This window comes from Caretta caretta, chromosome 9 (genome assembly GCF_965140235.1).
Source record: "Caretta caretta isolate rCarCar2 chromosome 9, rCarCar1.hap1, whole genome shotgun sequence".
Lineage (NCBI taxonomy): Eukaryota > Metazoa > Chordata > Testudines > Cheloniidae > Caretta > Caretta caretta.
This window is the reverse complement of record NC_134214.1, coordinates 11,606,377-11,621,720: the sequence shown is the minus strand read 5'-3', so window position 1 is coordinate 11,621,720 and position 15,344 is coordinate 11,606,377. Positions and strand designations below refer to the sequence as shown.

General features: G+C 40.5%; 1 protein-coding gene across 1 annotated transcript; it reads left to right on the top strand.

Annotated features, from left to right (window-relative positions):
* Nucleotides 1-298: 298 nt before the first annotated feature.
* Nucleotides 299-13,352, top strand: ACTL6A (actin like 6A). Its single transcript, XM_048863130.2, has 14 exons — nucleotides 299-462; nucleotides 2,153-2,229; nucleotides 2,413-2,587; nucleotides 3,054-3,154; nucleotides 5,036-5,133; nucleotides 5,842-5,936; nucleotides 6,163-6,269; nucleotides 6,354-6,443; nucleotides 7,551-7,612; nucleotides 7,958-8,072; nucleotides 8,432-8,512; nucleotides 9,656-9,751; nucleotides 11,993-12,079; nucleotides 12,820-13,352. Exons 1-14 carry the CDS (start codon nucleotides 438-440, stop codon nucleotides 12,898-12,900), a joined length of 1,290 nt encoding a protein of 429 aa, XP_048719087.1. The 5' UTR covers nucleotides 299-437; the 3' UTR covers nucleotides 12,901-13,352.
* The last annotated feature ends 1,992 nt before the right edge of the window (nucleotides 13,353-15,344 follow it).

The window sequence follows — 15,344 nt, the reverse complement described above, 5'->3', positions numbered from 1 at the left end:
CAAAGCACCCCTCCCTGGGCCCAGTTCTCCACCCCATCAGCCTGACCCCAGCCCCCCTGTCTTATCAACGCCTCTCCATCCCCGCCCTTTACCCCCAAGCCCCGCCCAGTCTCTCTGCTGACCCTACCCGCACACTGCAACCATTCTTGCTTCCTTCCCGCTTTTTCCTGGCTGGGATAGGCCTCCCGCTCGCTCGGCCCGCCCCTTGCTAGCCACGATTGGTCATTCACTCTCGGGTAGCTCGCAAGCCGGCGCTGTGGTAGGTGCTTTGGGAGACCAGGCGCGCTCCGTTGGCTGGAGGGGAGAGAGCAGCAGGTTCGGTTCAGCCGGCGGTGTGAGTGAGCGCGGGCCAGCCGCGCACTCGGCTATTGTTGCCAGAACAGCTAGTTACCGGGGGGCTGCCAGGACCGCGGCGAGAGACAGGCCCAGTGGCAGCCATGAGCGGCGGGGTGTACGGGGGAGGTGAGTGCCCGCCCATGGAGCGCCTGCTGCTGCTGCTCCCCCAGGGCTGTTCCCCAGGAGCCGCCGCCCGCCCCCCTCCAAGCCCCTGCCTCCTGCTGCACCCCCAGGGCTGTTCCCCACCAGCCTCTGCCCGCCCCCCTCCGAGCCCCTGCCTCCTGCTGCTGCTCCCCCAGGGCTGTTCCCCAGGAGCCGCCGCCCGCCCCCCTCCGAGCCCCTGCCTCCTGCTCCCCCAGGGCTGTTCCCCACCAGCCTCTGCCCGCCCCCCCCCCCCGCCTCCTGCTGCTGCTCCCCCAGGTCCCCCTCCAAGCCACTGTCTGCTGCACCCCAGAGCTGTACCCTATGAGCCTCCCCAGGCCCCCTTCTGAGTTGCTGCACCCCCAGGGCTGTTCCCCATGAGCCTTCTCCTGTCCTCCTCTGAGCCTCTGTCTCCTGCTGGTCCCCCTCTGAGCCCCCGCCTGCTGCACCCCCAAGCCTGTGATCTAGTTTGTCCATTACATTTGCTGTCACTTCCCACAAAGGTTTGGGCTGTCTGCAGCTTCCCCACCCCCCATCCATGAACTTTTCTGATCCACTCTTCCCCTGCAGCTCTTCCCCACTTAATGCTGCTGTAGTTTCCCAAACCATGAGCCTCCTTGCAGTCGTTCTGCTGCAGCTCCCCATTTCCTGCAGCTCTTCCCCTTCCCAGTTATTTGCTGCTGCTCTGGTGCATAAAGTGACAGCTTTGCTCTAAGCAGTTCTCTCAGCTGAAGTACAGCTGTATTGCTCCACCCATGAACACCTCTCTCTCTGTTACAGCTCTGCTATATAAAACTTAGTTTTCCCCACGTAGTTCTTCCCAACACAGCTATAACTCCATTCAGGTTTCTCTGCTACGGAAATGCACAACGCTTGAAAGTTTTCATTAAAATGAAAAGCCTAACTAGTTTGAAGGCCTTAGTTTCTGTCTTTGGTAAATTTCATTAAAGCTTTTCCTACTTCTTAGAACTGTCAGACAGCCAGATTAGTGGTGTCAGGCAACATTTGGTGCTGTTACGTTGCTGGTGGGAAATTCAGGTTAGCACTACAAGAATAAAGATTTATTTGGAAGCCAAAGTATTATAGTCTTGCACCGGAGCATCTCCTGTACCCAGCGCTACAAGATTAAAGATTTAATTTTGCCAACCTGGACCCCAATCTTGTTGAGCCGATACAGAGCCTCTTTGGGGATCAGTGCTTAAAAGAATGAATGTATTTCTTAATTTAAACATAAGTGTCTATAGACTGTTACATCTAGTTTTAACTTTTTTTCTGATTAATTTCTAATAATCCAAGGAAGTAGAGGCCCATGTAACTTGCTGTGTGGGTAAATCATAACACATTCTGAAAATCTCTTCCAGAAGATGGTTCAATATTTTTTTACTCTGCAAAAATTGCCTTTTTTGCTTATTTTGAATGAAAGTACTTTATTGATTATTTAGTTAAAATACAGCTGCTTTTTTGGATCACTCTTGTGCAACTTAAATTTCTGATAGAAAATGTTCTGTTCTTTGCCAATTTTAAATCCTGGTTAAAAGTTGTGGTGGTGATTTGCACACATGTTTAACAAAAAGTATCTTGGCTTGTACATTTTAGCTGGTAAGCACAGTGATTTTAGTTTTTGTTACATGACTGTAATAATTACTGACTGCCTGTTTACTGATAATTCTTACAGATGAAGTTGGGGCTCTTGTTTTTGATATTGGCTCCTATACAGTGAGAGCTGGCTATGCTGGTGAGGACTGTCCAAAGGTAAGAGTCATTGTGATCGTATAAGATTAAAATGTAAAAAAGTATTATACGAGCCAGCAAACAAGTTCTGAGTTAGTAGAAAATGTTTTTTAAAAAAAGTATAGCTGAAATGAAAATAGTACTTTAAGTAAGTAAAATACACACTGTGTAAGTGCCATATCCTGCCCACATTTTACATTGCAGGTTGACTTTCCCACTGCTATTGGTGTGGTACTGGAAAGGGACGATGGCGGTACCCTGATGGAAATAGATAGTGACAAAGGCAAACAAGGGGGCCCTACTTACTACATAGACACCAATGCACTGCGAGTTCCAAGGGAAAACATGGAGGCTATTTCACCCTTAAAAAATGGAATGAGTATGGTGCTCTGTCTTTTTCCTCTTGTTCTTAAAATCTGATCACTAACTTTATATTCAGCTGCAAAGTTACATCTGTCATATACAAAATATATTAACATTTCATTTGCATGAATACTCTTGGCCTAAAAGTGAAAAACATTTTATTCTAAAGTTATTTTAATTATCAGGCTGTGAACCTTTGCTTGATCTGAGGAAAAACTATAGAGGTTTTCCTCCATGTAATGGGTTGGAATGGGTCCCATCTGATGATGGTGGTGGGGAAAAAGAAGGGGATGAATATTATCGGCACAGTAAGCAGTATAGAACTTTGTGAAGCTGCTGAAGTGTGTGAATTTTTAAGACTGCTGCTCAGTAGAAAATTGGTTGGTTGATCTATGTTTTTAGATGACTCACTTAACAGGGTGTCTTTCTGAAAATGCAATAATATTGTCTAAACTTCTGCAACTGCTTTAACATTTTTACAGTTGAGGACTGGGATAGTTTCCAGGCAATTTTGGATCACACATACAAGATGCATATTAAATCTGAAGCAAGTTTGCATCCTGTCCTAATGTCTGAAGCACCAGTGAGTAAAAGCATATTTCCTGTTTTGAAATGTCATAATGAACAAATTGTCATTGGGATTTAGGAATGTTCTAGTCTTGTCTGTACAAACTTTATACAGAATTGTAAGTTAGGAATGCTGAAATTTTTAGAAAATTAAGAGGAGGTAACTAGAGCCCTGTGCGGATACAAAATTTGTATCCACATCCAATCTGCAAACATGGATATAAATCTGATGTCTGCAGATTTGCAGGGCTCTAGAGGTAACAATTTAAAAATACTCTGCCGGATTATTCTCTGTGTTTTATTTTTTGTTAATTTATTTTTTTGTCAGTAACTTGAAATGATAACCACTCTTATGATATAGTACATATTGCCCACTCTCTGCTCAAATGAAGATCGCATATTTCAAGCTGGATTTCCTCTTAGAGCCTTTGTTTTGTAATAGCTTTCTCTTGTTTCTTGGGGAGGGTGGGGGAAATGTAAAATTGTAGGTGATCTTTTATTATACTAACTAAAAATAGAGATGTTTTTGAAAATCATTCATTACATCAAGCCCTTCAAAAACAGAACCAGGGAGAGTAATACATATATTGGCAAAGTTTTTACCTTGGTTCTCTGGATTACTCAGTGGCTTCATAGATCAAATAAAAATGTAGGAGTAAGAATTTAAGTAGACACGTAGACTGCAGTTCCCCACCTTACTGTGCTCTAGATTACAAGGCACAATACAGGAATCGAATATAAACCACAGAGGGTGTATACAATGAAGATGAAGCCTCCTTTACATACAATTATTGCAAATAAAATTTTTCCACATTAATGTATTGAAAGTGGTGGCTTGAGAGGGTCTGGATAGGTTCAGGTAGGGGGGATTGAATTGAGAATGGACGCCTTTCACTTTTCAGCTAGCAGTTCAGAGGCACTTGGATATTACAGGGAATGCATGCTATAGAAGTATAAACAAAAATAAATCCACCCAAGGCTGGTACTAAATTCAAGTTGGTGGTGTTTTGAAGGCTGTGAAATGAGTTCTTGGTTTCACTCTAGTTCTCTGTGTATAGATGTCCACGTAACAGAACATACCACCACAGTTGATCTACCTGAAACTGTCAAGAAAGCAGCTACTAAATGCATAGGGAGACTATGCTACCTTCCTACTCCTAAACATGATCCCTCTAGAAGGGTTGAGGTTCAGTGATGGAGTATGGAGCAGTCTGCATTGGGGGTTGCCTGTTCAATAGCTAAATGAAGGTCTTCAGTCGGACTCCTAACATGAGGGCTAAACTCACTTAACAATTAACTTAGAAGAAGTTCACAGTAAAATGGGACTTCCAATCCACAGGTGTGTCTTAGCACATTGTGTTTGCCTTTGCTTTAGTAAAGCTGTGGTAAGATGCTTTGAAAGCTGGGAAATCTGAGTTCAGTTTTCTCCCTTGGGCAAGCCACTTTACATCTGTGTACATGTACATTTCCTCATGTAAAACAGGGGTAACACTTATTTCACAGGAGTGTTTTGGGCTCTTTCATAAAGAGCTTTGAGATTCTGGTATGGAAGGATTTCTAGAAATTTATTATTTTAATAGCTTAAAGTTGAACCCCCTAGAAATGCATGCTTTTAAATTTCAGAAAGTCCTCCTGTGTTTGTGTATGAGTCTGCAATGAAATGCTTGTTGCACAAAAAGTGAATTCTCATCTAACGAAATAAAATTCCAAGAATATATAAATTTGTTTTGCTTTATGTAACTTTGCAACTGCTCTTAAACTACAACTGTAATAATCCTAACTTTCTTTTTATATCTTTCTGGCATCCTGTGAGCATACAGTAATAAATATAATGGATCTTGATGTAAACATAATATTTCTGTTTTGTCTGTTTACCTATTTTTTTTCTCTTTTGTAGTGGAATACCAGAGCAAAGCGTGAGAAATTGACAGAACTGATGTTTGAACATTACAATATCCCTGCTTTTTTCTTGTGTAAAACTGCAGTTCTTACAGCGTATCCTTGAAATGTTGATCCATGTATTTTTCCAAGAAATAAAGCAAGCTTCTTCAATGTGGTATTATTAGAATAAGATAAGTTACTCTTTTCTTTCTAACCAAAATGAATATTTCGTAACCATCCATATGGCTGATGTGAACAGGATAGCTTCCACTTCTGTGTGTTCTCCTTAATTCTCAACTTTGAAAACCCCTTGGTGTGATTCCTGTCCTGGGAGACAACTTCTTCTAGTGTATATTTACAGCCTATGCTATTTGTTAGAGCTCAGCATGCCTAAAATGGCTTTGCTCAGATTACTAAAATGCAGTAATTTCTGTCTTCTGAGATCACTGATTAAGCCTTACACTGCATTATGTAAATATCTTAAGCTAACATGTACATTTTAATAGGCAGTTCAAAATCTAAATAAAATGGGAAATATTTTATTTAGAGATTTCTGCAGAACACTTCTTTGATTTTTATATAATTTCTCATCCAAGGAGCTCAAAAATCAGTTTGCAACCATAAATAAATTAAATCTTAACATGTATGCGAGGTTGGTACTTATTACCCTTATGTAGAGGGGTAAATGGATGAACATAGCAAGTCACTTGTGAGGCTAGGAATAGAACCTTTAGGGTCCTCGTTGCTAGTTGTGCTCTAACTATTTGACAAAACTCTCTCCCAAGTAAAAATTCTGTCATTCTCCCTAATCCTTTTGATTAGCTTTGCTAATGGTCGATCCACAGGCCTGATTTTGGACAGTGGGGCAACTCACACCACTGCTATTCCAGTGCATGATGGATATGTACTTCAACAAGGTAAAAAGTTTTACAGATGTAATAATTTATATACTGTGGTCATCACATTAAGAAATGTGTTTTATTACTAATATTAAAAGAAAATGTGGTATCTTTGAAAAGGGAGAAACTTGTGTTTGTGAAAGGTGGGAGAGGGGCTATTTTTGTTTCAAATGAACAATTTATTGCAGACATTTTGTTCTGTAAGGTTTTGAACGTAGTCCAAAATTCTATTTATATTTTGTAGGCATTGTAAAATCACCCCTTGCTGGAGACTTTATTACTATGCAGTGCAGAGAACTGTTTCAGGAAATGAACATAGAGCTAATCCCTCCATATATGATTGCATCAAAGGTGGGAAAGTTAACTGGATTTTAAAAGTGTTCATTTTTCAGAGTGTAGATTGTTGACTGACTGTGTACTTTTCTACAATCACAGGAAGCAGTTCGTGAAGGATCACCAGCAAATTGGAAGAGAAAAGAGAAGTTACCTCCGGTCACGAGATCTTGGCACAACTATATGTGTAATGTAAGTAAATCCTTTCTTCTCCCCTGGCCCACAAAGAGATCCCATTTGCTACTGTATATTCCAGGAAGCTTTTTGTGTGAGAGAATTAGAAAACTTTCAGCCTAAAAAATAGGAGAGGACATTCTTCTTCTTTTTGGGGGTGGAGAGAGGATAAATTTTTTAAAATCAGTTTAGCTGCTCTTTCATCTTTAGAATATAATTCCATCAGATAATCTTTTTGTCTCCTGTTTAAAACTTGCGAACCCTGAAAATTCTAGGGCATTAGGGCTTTACTTCCTGGATAGGCTTGTAGGAGTGGTTTTAGTTCGTGCTGATGTTTACAGTTAGATCTGATTATTTTTTTTTTAATTTTAGTGTGTCACAATAAAATAGTTACAAGGGTAAAAGCATGGAGCGTGTATGTATGTATCAAATCTTGGGCACTCATACTTGCCATCGCCTTTAGTGTTCCATTTTGTAATGCAATACAGAAGATCATTGCATGTGATGGGATAAGTTCCTAACTAAGGAGTTACCATACTGGGGTGCACCTTTGTAATCCTAAATCAGATTTCTCCTCCCACAATTCCTTTGTGGGGAAACTGAAGCTCTGTCTTGATAGTCTGCAGGTCTGGTCTTTCGTGTTGTTGCAGTGATATTGCTGAGCTCTTGGTTCTCCACTAGTTAAATCTTCAGCTCTCAATTAGGCTTTTATCATCCAATCATATTCCCAGACAGACATCGCCAATGAAAATCCATGATAGCTGTGATCAAGTCCAGCCTTCATTAAAAATTCCTGAGGGGAAATATTCCGCTGTCATTATGGGAGGTGCCCTAGTTTCTGACTTCTTTAAAACCTATTGTGCTTGAAACAATACCTCTTATGATTGTGAACAATCCTTAGTTTCTAAGGATTTAGTACAGCAAATTACCTATGTACTGAAATGCATTCATGGCTTTTTAAAGAAGCTTTGCACATATTTTGTGCACTCAGTGTTTTGATTCCAAGTTTACTTGCTTATTGTTTAAGGCTTTTGTCCAGTTTCACATTTATATAATTCTAACATAGTACTGAATTCTGAACTGGAATCCTAATAACACCTTTTCCTTTTATTCTTCTCTCCATAGTGTGTAATTCAGGATTTCCAAGCCTCTGTCCTCCAAGTGTCAGATTCAACCTATGATGAACAGTAGGTCATTGTATCTTTGTAAAACTAGTAGTATGTGTATGTCAAATGTATTTATCAGAGTAGGAGTCCATGGTTTCTATTTTAAGGCTTATTGCAAAAGTATAATGTTACACAAAACATTTATTTTTGGAGTTAGGAATACTGTGAATAGCTGGATTAGAGATTACACTTGCCATGCCAATGTGCATAAATTCTAATAACAATCAGAAAGATTGTCAAAAGCACAGTCATATTAAAATTTATTCTATAGCATCATAAACAAAGAATTCTGTTTAGACTATTCACTGCATTGTGATTTAGCATCTTTACTTTCTGACCAATGTTCTGATCAATATCAACCTCCAGGGTAGCTGCACAGATGCCGACCGTTCATTATGAATTCCCCAATGGTTATAATTGTGACTTTGGTGCAGAGCGTCTAAAAATTCCTGAAGGACTATTTGACCCTTCCAATGTAAAGGTAAAACCATGAAAGTAGTACATTAAAATTTGCAGACATATACTTTATTATGCAGCCTTTCCCTTTATATGTGGTCACAGTATGTTATGATGGCACAAAGTATGAAGCTATGTTTGTATTTACACTGTATGCTCTCCAGGGCTACCTATGTTGGGGTGCGGTCATAGAAATGCAATTCAAGATATGTGGTTTTCTTTAAATAAAACTCGTGGTGCTGAGATCATGGTGATGTATGAAATAAAAATTTAGATAAATTAAAAGATTTGTCTGCAGAACTTTTTAGACCCTTGTTCATTCACTGCTTTAATGTGCCTTGCTGTTTTGAAGCACTGATTTGTGATTTACTAATTTTGTTCCAGGGCTTATCTGGCAACACAATGCTGGGTGTTAGCCATGTTGTCACCACAAGCGTTGGAATGTGTGATATAGACATCAGACCAGTAAGTGTTAGTCAGACAGAAAAATATCTATGCTTAAAATAATTCTTGTGTGGTTACAATATATTTTAGCTATGAAATTTACTGAAGAGGCATGGACACTTGCCATCAGTTAAAATGGAAATCTTGACCTCTTGAGGTTATGCTGAGGTGCCTATACATTATCATCTACATGTTGTGTAGCTATTAGGGGAATATGCAGATAAAACATAGATGAAGATAGTGTTTCTCAAACCATGGGAACAGCTAAGTCAGATTCTGACTTCTGTTGCACTGATGGAAATGCAGAGACTCCACTGAAATCCTGAGTTACTCTTGTTTCGCACTGGTGTAACGAAACAGATAAATAAAATGGCATGTTAAATATCCAGAGTTTGATGACTCTACAATGTGCAGTGGGTAGCTTCAAACTGTCATTTTATGTTTATAGCTTTTTGTGATTATTCATCCCCAAATATCTGAAGATTAAATAGTTTCTGATATTAACTCACTGTATGGTGCAGGTGGAAAAACAGAGCATAAAATTAAACTTCTCCGTTTTTGCTTCCACCAACACCATCTGTTGAAGAGCATGCAACATTCGGCTGTGTGCAGTTCTGATGTTGGCTGCACCTGGGTTGGTCCATCCATTGCACTTCCTTAATTGCAAAGTCAAGCTGGCTGGGTAGGCTGTGTTCCGTCTTTGGCAACTGTCATATTAGTGAATGGAAATAAAATATTGATACTTTTTTTCTAATGGGGGAAAAAATCCTTCCTTCATGTGTTCTTTGTGGATGGTATATCTAGTTGTGCATTCTTATATCTCAGTGTGTGTGTGGGGGGGAGATAAGGGGGAGGTGCACGCAGAGGAACATGGGGAATATGAAAACAAGCTGATCTAGAAGTACTAAAGGTTAAAACAGTAAATAAAAGCCATTTAGAATCAGTCATCAAACTGCCTTTTCCCCCAATGTATCTTTTAAAAGTATTTTTTACATGGTAGAATACTGATTGTACTAATAATGGTGTAACTTTGTCTAGATGTCAAGTGTACTTTTACTGCTGATCATATATACTTATGGCATTTTCTTTGTATTATGAAAACAAACAGATGTTTCCAAAATATATTCAGAATGAACTCTGTGTGTCACATTTTTCTCTTTCCAGGGCCTCTATGGCAGTGTGATTGTAGCAGGAGGAAACACTTTAATACAGAGTTTTACAGACAGACTGAACAGAGAGCTCTCTCAGAAAACTCCACCAGTAAGACAGCTTATTAAATTGCTGCTTTGGGTCATTTTTTGGTCTGTTTTTTTCCTTGTACATGCTGTTGCATGGTATGCACACCCTGTCCTCCTTAGGGTAGGTTGGGGTAGTGATACCACCGCAGTGACGGTCCTTAGGCTGAGAGCAGCACGGCCCAGAGGCCGGAGTCATTATGGCAGCCCTCGAATACAGGACTGCGTGGCCTAGTGGCCAGAGTCAGGGAAGTGGGCCACCACCTAAGGGTGGGTAGCAGCCGGGTAGGGGGACCCAAGCCCTCCCTGTCCACTGGGTCCCAACCCAGGGCCCTATTGGTGACAGGAGTGGCCATCACCCAGTCAGCAGGGAATCCTACTGCAACACACTGACTTTGCTTGGTTGTTAGATACCACTCCCTCCACCTTCCTGGGCCATTTCCTACCGCATCTCCCATGGGTAGCAATCCATACAGTGCCTGGGTCTTCAGGTTCCCTGGCAGGGGTAACTCCCTGGAAGTCCAACTCCTGGGGATCTGCTGGAGATAGCAGTCAACCAGTCTGGTCCCTGGGTTCTCTGGTTCCCACAGTCTCTGGCTGTAGCAGCTCCTAGCCTGGAGCCTCCATCAAGCACCTTCTCCCCTCAGTAGTCAGTCTAGAACGAGCTGGGCTGCTCCCTTTTATACTGAGGCAGCAGTTAGAGCATGCCCAGCACAGTCTGAGAGGCAGGACTTCTGCTGCTCTTAATGTGGAGTTAACCTTCTATTGTCCGGTGTGGGGTATGCACACCCTGTCACACATGCCTATACAGGCACTGACTGCTGTATTGCAGCTTTGATTTCATTAGGATTATGCAGTGGCCATGGAATGCTTTTTTTTTTTTTTTGTAAAAGGCAGAAGTGAGAGATTCACTGAAGTGTTAGCACCTCCATTGTGTTTCTAATTCTCAGTTTTTTTGCAAATGTAACTAATCTGGTAAATAGGTAGTATTATCCAATTAGTATGTATTGGGACAACTGAAGGTCAGATGTCACAATTATGAAGGCTACAAAAGTAATAGGTGTAATCGTCAAGATTGGAACATTGGGGCTTGCAAGCAATCCAGTCTTGTGCTCAGACTGTTTGACCAAGCCCCTTTTTAGCTTTAATGACTAAAGCGGGGTCACAAGTTGCAGACTGTTGAAAAAACGTATCCTGTTTCAAAGAAACTCAATGCAATTTGAAAACAAGTAACAGCATAAAGCAGACTTCAGCAAATACTTAGCTAGTTTTAAAATACTGAATGTCTATCTCTACTTTCAGATAACGATTCTGGTTATTCTGGGCTGTGTAACTATTCCGAAGCCATGATAATTTCCCCTAATCATCGCTCGCTTCTGTTGTGTTGCAGCTAACCCATTTCCAAGGATATTTCACTGATTCAGTTTGAGCTCATATTAATATAGAAGATTTTGTTCTCTGTGGATTGCACACACAAGTCACAGGCTACCAATAAACAGCAACCTGCTACTTTATTTAACCTGTAATTTTGGGAGCACTGGACTCCAAAGTGCAAATCAGACAAGCTCCAGATTAGAGAAAATGTAATAGAATTACCGTATATACTCGTTCATTAGCTCATTAGTTTATAAGCCGACCCCCCAAGATGGATAGGTTAAAAATAGTAAAAGCTCTATGACCCTTTCATAAGCCGACCCTGTATTTCAGGGGTTGGCAATCTTTGGCTCCTGGCCTGTCAGGGTAAGCCACTGGTGGGTTGGGACGTTTTGTTTACCTGGAACATCTGCAGGCATGGAGCCCCTCAGTTCCCTGTGGCCGCGGTTCACCGTTCCCAGCCAATGGGAGCTGCAGGAGGCGCGTCCCGCAGCTCCCATTGGCTGGAACGGCAAACTGCAGCCACAGGGAACCGAGGGGCTCCATGCCTGCAGACGCTCCAGGTAAACAAAACGACAGTGTATTAGATATTCAATTCAGTGATTTCATAGAGTTTAAAATCATCAGATTTTGGTGTAGACTTGTTTATAAGCCAACCCCCACTCTTTGATGCGTCACTCTTTTACCAAAAATATTCGGCTTATGAACGAGTATATATGGTAGTATCTTTGACCTGTGTGGCAACAAATGAATTAAACACTTTGAATATTTGTCTGTAATGCAGTCCTAAGACCTCTTCCTCCCCATCCCCTTCAGGGGAAAAGTTTTGAACCTTCAGTTGAGCTACCTATCAGTTTGACCTTGCTAATGTGTATTTTTTCTCTCTGTTCAGAGTATGCGGCTGAAGTTGATAGCAAACAACACAACAGTGGAGCGGAGGTTCAGTTCGTGGATTGGTGGTTCCATTTTGGCTTCTCTGGTCAGTAAACATACATAGCTTTGGGAAGGGATGCTGAGCAGCATCTTTAGCTGAAAACCTAATTCCACAGGAGTCTTATTAGTGACGAAGTGAGCTGTAGCTCACGAAAGCTCATGCTCCGATAAATGGGTTCGTCTCTAAGGTGCCACAAGTCCTCCTGTTCTTTTTGCGGATACGGACTAACCTGGCTGCTGCTCTGACACCTGTTGTTAGTGATTTGAGTTTCAGAGCAGCTGCTGCTCCTGTAGTAGCTCTGCTGAGCATGGTGTGGGAGGGGAGAAACCTGACGATAAAATAATGAATACTCTGTGCATAAACCTAAAGAATCTTAATTAAGCTCCTTTCCTTGCCTCCAGAGGGGAAGGAGGTGGAGCTCCTGGGGTATTCTCTTGCTGGATCTTTAGAAAACTACATGCCATCTAGAGCATTCTAAAAGTACTAAACTTGAAGGATCAGGCCCAGAAATACATCTGAAAAGCAAGTTGCTGAGCACACATGAGACAAGGCTAGCAGGGAGTAGTTTAGTAATATCCAGAGAGGGCGTGGAAGCAACAGTTCATGTGACAATCTTCCCTAGTTGCTTAACATGCAAAACCCAGTTTAAAGATACATTTAGATAGCTGGAGCCATGGTCCTGTGCTGCATCCTGAAAAATATAAAGGCTGGTTTGCTTTTCATGCGGTTAGAGCTAATGATACCCTAGGTACAGCACTGAGTTGTTGTTTTTTCCTGTTTTACAGGGTACCTTTCAACAGATGTGGATCTCTAAACAAGAGTATGAAGAAGGAGGGAAGCAGTGTGTAGAAAGGAAATGCCCATAGACCTCACACTGTGAGAAACTGCTGCCTTCCCGATGCTCCTTATGTTTCATAGCTTTAGTGTACTCAGGAATGGGATGGAATCTTTTGTAGAAAGTTTACACAGTTTTGGTTTTTTGCATACTTCAAGATCCATTTTTACAAACCTTAGATATTGTTTAAAAGGCTTAACTGGTCCTGTCACAGAAAATGGATGTTTTATCCCTTGAAATGCAATAACTCTTATAAGTATTTTATAATTTTGTATAAATGTCTATTTTCTCTAAAAATCTTTTCCTGTGGGTAGCTTTACAGGTTAGCTGGTAGATGCAATACTTTGAAATGCCCTTGCATCAAATTTATTAAAAAAAAAAAAATCTTGTCTACTTTTACAGATCAGTCTTCCCTGTTGATATGCTGTCCTTAACAAATTACTCTAATTTCTTTTAAAAAAATAAAATGGTCCTGTTTTCACACTTTGAGCAACACTGTTTTTCAGCAAGCATTCATACTCTTCTGTAATAAACAATCCAGATGGAAAACTATTTTTTATACTGAAATTTATCTTAAGCAGCCCAGTTCAACATAAATTGTGAAGCTGTGGCAACAGCACTAGTCTTGTAGCAGAAAATGTTCTCTTGATACTTTCCTCTTTCATGCTGTACTATGAAGTAAAGGCCTAGAATATAGTCTGTGTATAAATTTGGTTCTAAAACTACTATGAATAGAAGTGATTTCGTTTCAGTGAATGTACAGTGCTTTCCACCTTCAGAGGTATGAGAATGTACTTAGCTTGGACAACGTGTGTGATCTAGGTAAGTAGTGTCCTCATTTTAGAGATTGGGAACCTAAGGCAGAGAACAGTAACTGCCTAAAGCCACAAAGGAAATTTTGTGTCAAAGCTTGGTCTACAACTTGAGACCACCTGGCTCTATTCTGTATTTCGCCTCCACTCCTGCCATAATGAAGTTTTTGGTCCTGAATTTTAAAATTCCCATTTGAAAATCACTACCTTTTTGTTCTTTAAACAATTAAATAGCCATATGAAAGCTCTTGACACCCTAATGATTAGGTTTACAATCTAAATGATAAACCAATACCATAAAATAGTCATACAGGAAATAAATGAACACAACTAGCCAATAACTTAAAATCAAAATACTCCTTCATCTCCCTGGAACAGACCCCTTAACCTCCCTGCATGCCTCATCAAGTAAATGACTTTAACAGCATGCCTTGATGGTCATCAGTTGGGCTATTTTGGATCAAAGGGAGAGACCAAGTTCCAGATTCTCAGGGCTGGTGGAGAACACTGCTAGCACTGCCCTCTCTCAAAACAAGGCAGGATCCAACTCAGGTACCTCTGACTGCAACTGCAGTATGGCATACAGAGAGGGGAGATCATTCTGGCAGTCAGGGTGGGAGAAACTAACTAGGAGAAAGTTAAATGGTGAAAGTAAACAAGACTCTTATAAGTGTTCAACCACATTCAAGTGCCATTAGTGAAATGTCAGGATGTACGCTGGCAAAAAGGCAAGATGAAGTTGACTTATTATTACTTCCTAAACTTAAGGAGGAAAACACTGAGGCAGAATGCCAGAGCCTGTTTGTTGTGTGTAAATAATGGAATAATTTATACCCCTCAATCAATTATAGAGTGAGGGAAAGCACACTGTACTTTCTTCTAAGGACAGAAAAAAATTATAGTATAATTAAAAAAATCACTCATCTGCAAACAGTTAACTTGTGGCTTTCTCAGAGCAAAACCAATTCACCTTAAAAACAAACCACTCCCTGCATTTTTTGCTGTTTCATCCTTTATGCTACAGGGGGTATTTAGGAAGGCTAATTTTTTCTCAGGTATTTGATTCTATCACAGCCCATCCTATTTTATTCCATTACTTTTGTAGGTGGTGGTGTTAAATGTAGCTAGTTTTGTGGAAGGTTATGTTTGTAAACAGTGATTCTGCTTTAATTTTGTAAAAGATTAAATGAGTGGCTATTGGTATGCAACTCAACTCCTGTTCACTATGAAATAGAGTACTAAAGATGAATAAGCTCATGTCTCACCTTCTCTTTCTAGGTAAAAGTAGAGTTTCACTTAGACAGGAATAAGTTCTCTTCTGCCTTGACTGGGACAATTAATTGAATCTAAGGTGGTTGTAGCTGCATATAACATGATTGAATCTAGCCACATTTGTCCTTTCCTTCAAAGCTACTTCTTTCAAACAGGTACTACTAACTGCACTCTTAATTTTTGATTTATTTCTTAACTAAACATTCTGGAAGACTGAAAGCCTTTTTTGTAAGGGAATAATTGCCTTCTGTACAGATACAGATTTTAGGCAGCTCAAGTTACATACACATTTTCAATGCTGTAGAATTAATTTGTCCCCTGTCAATTAAGTCTCCATAGTAGATCCCTGTACCAGTTGTATTCAATTATCAATTAACAGCTAACAAATGCT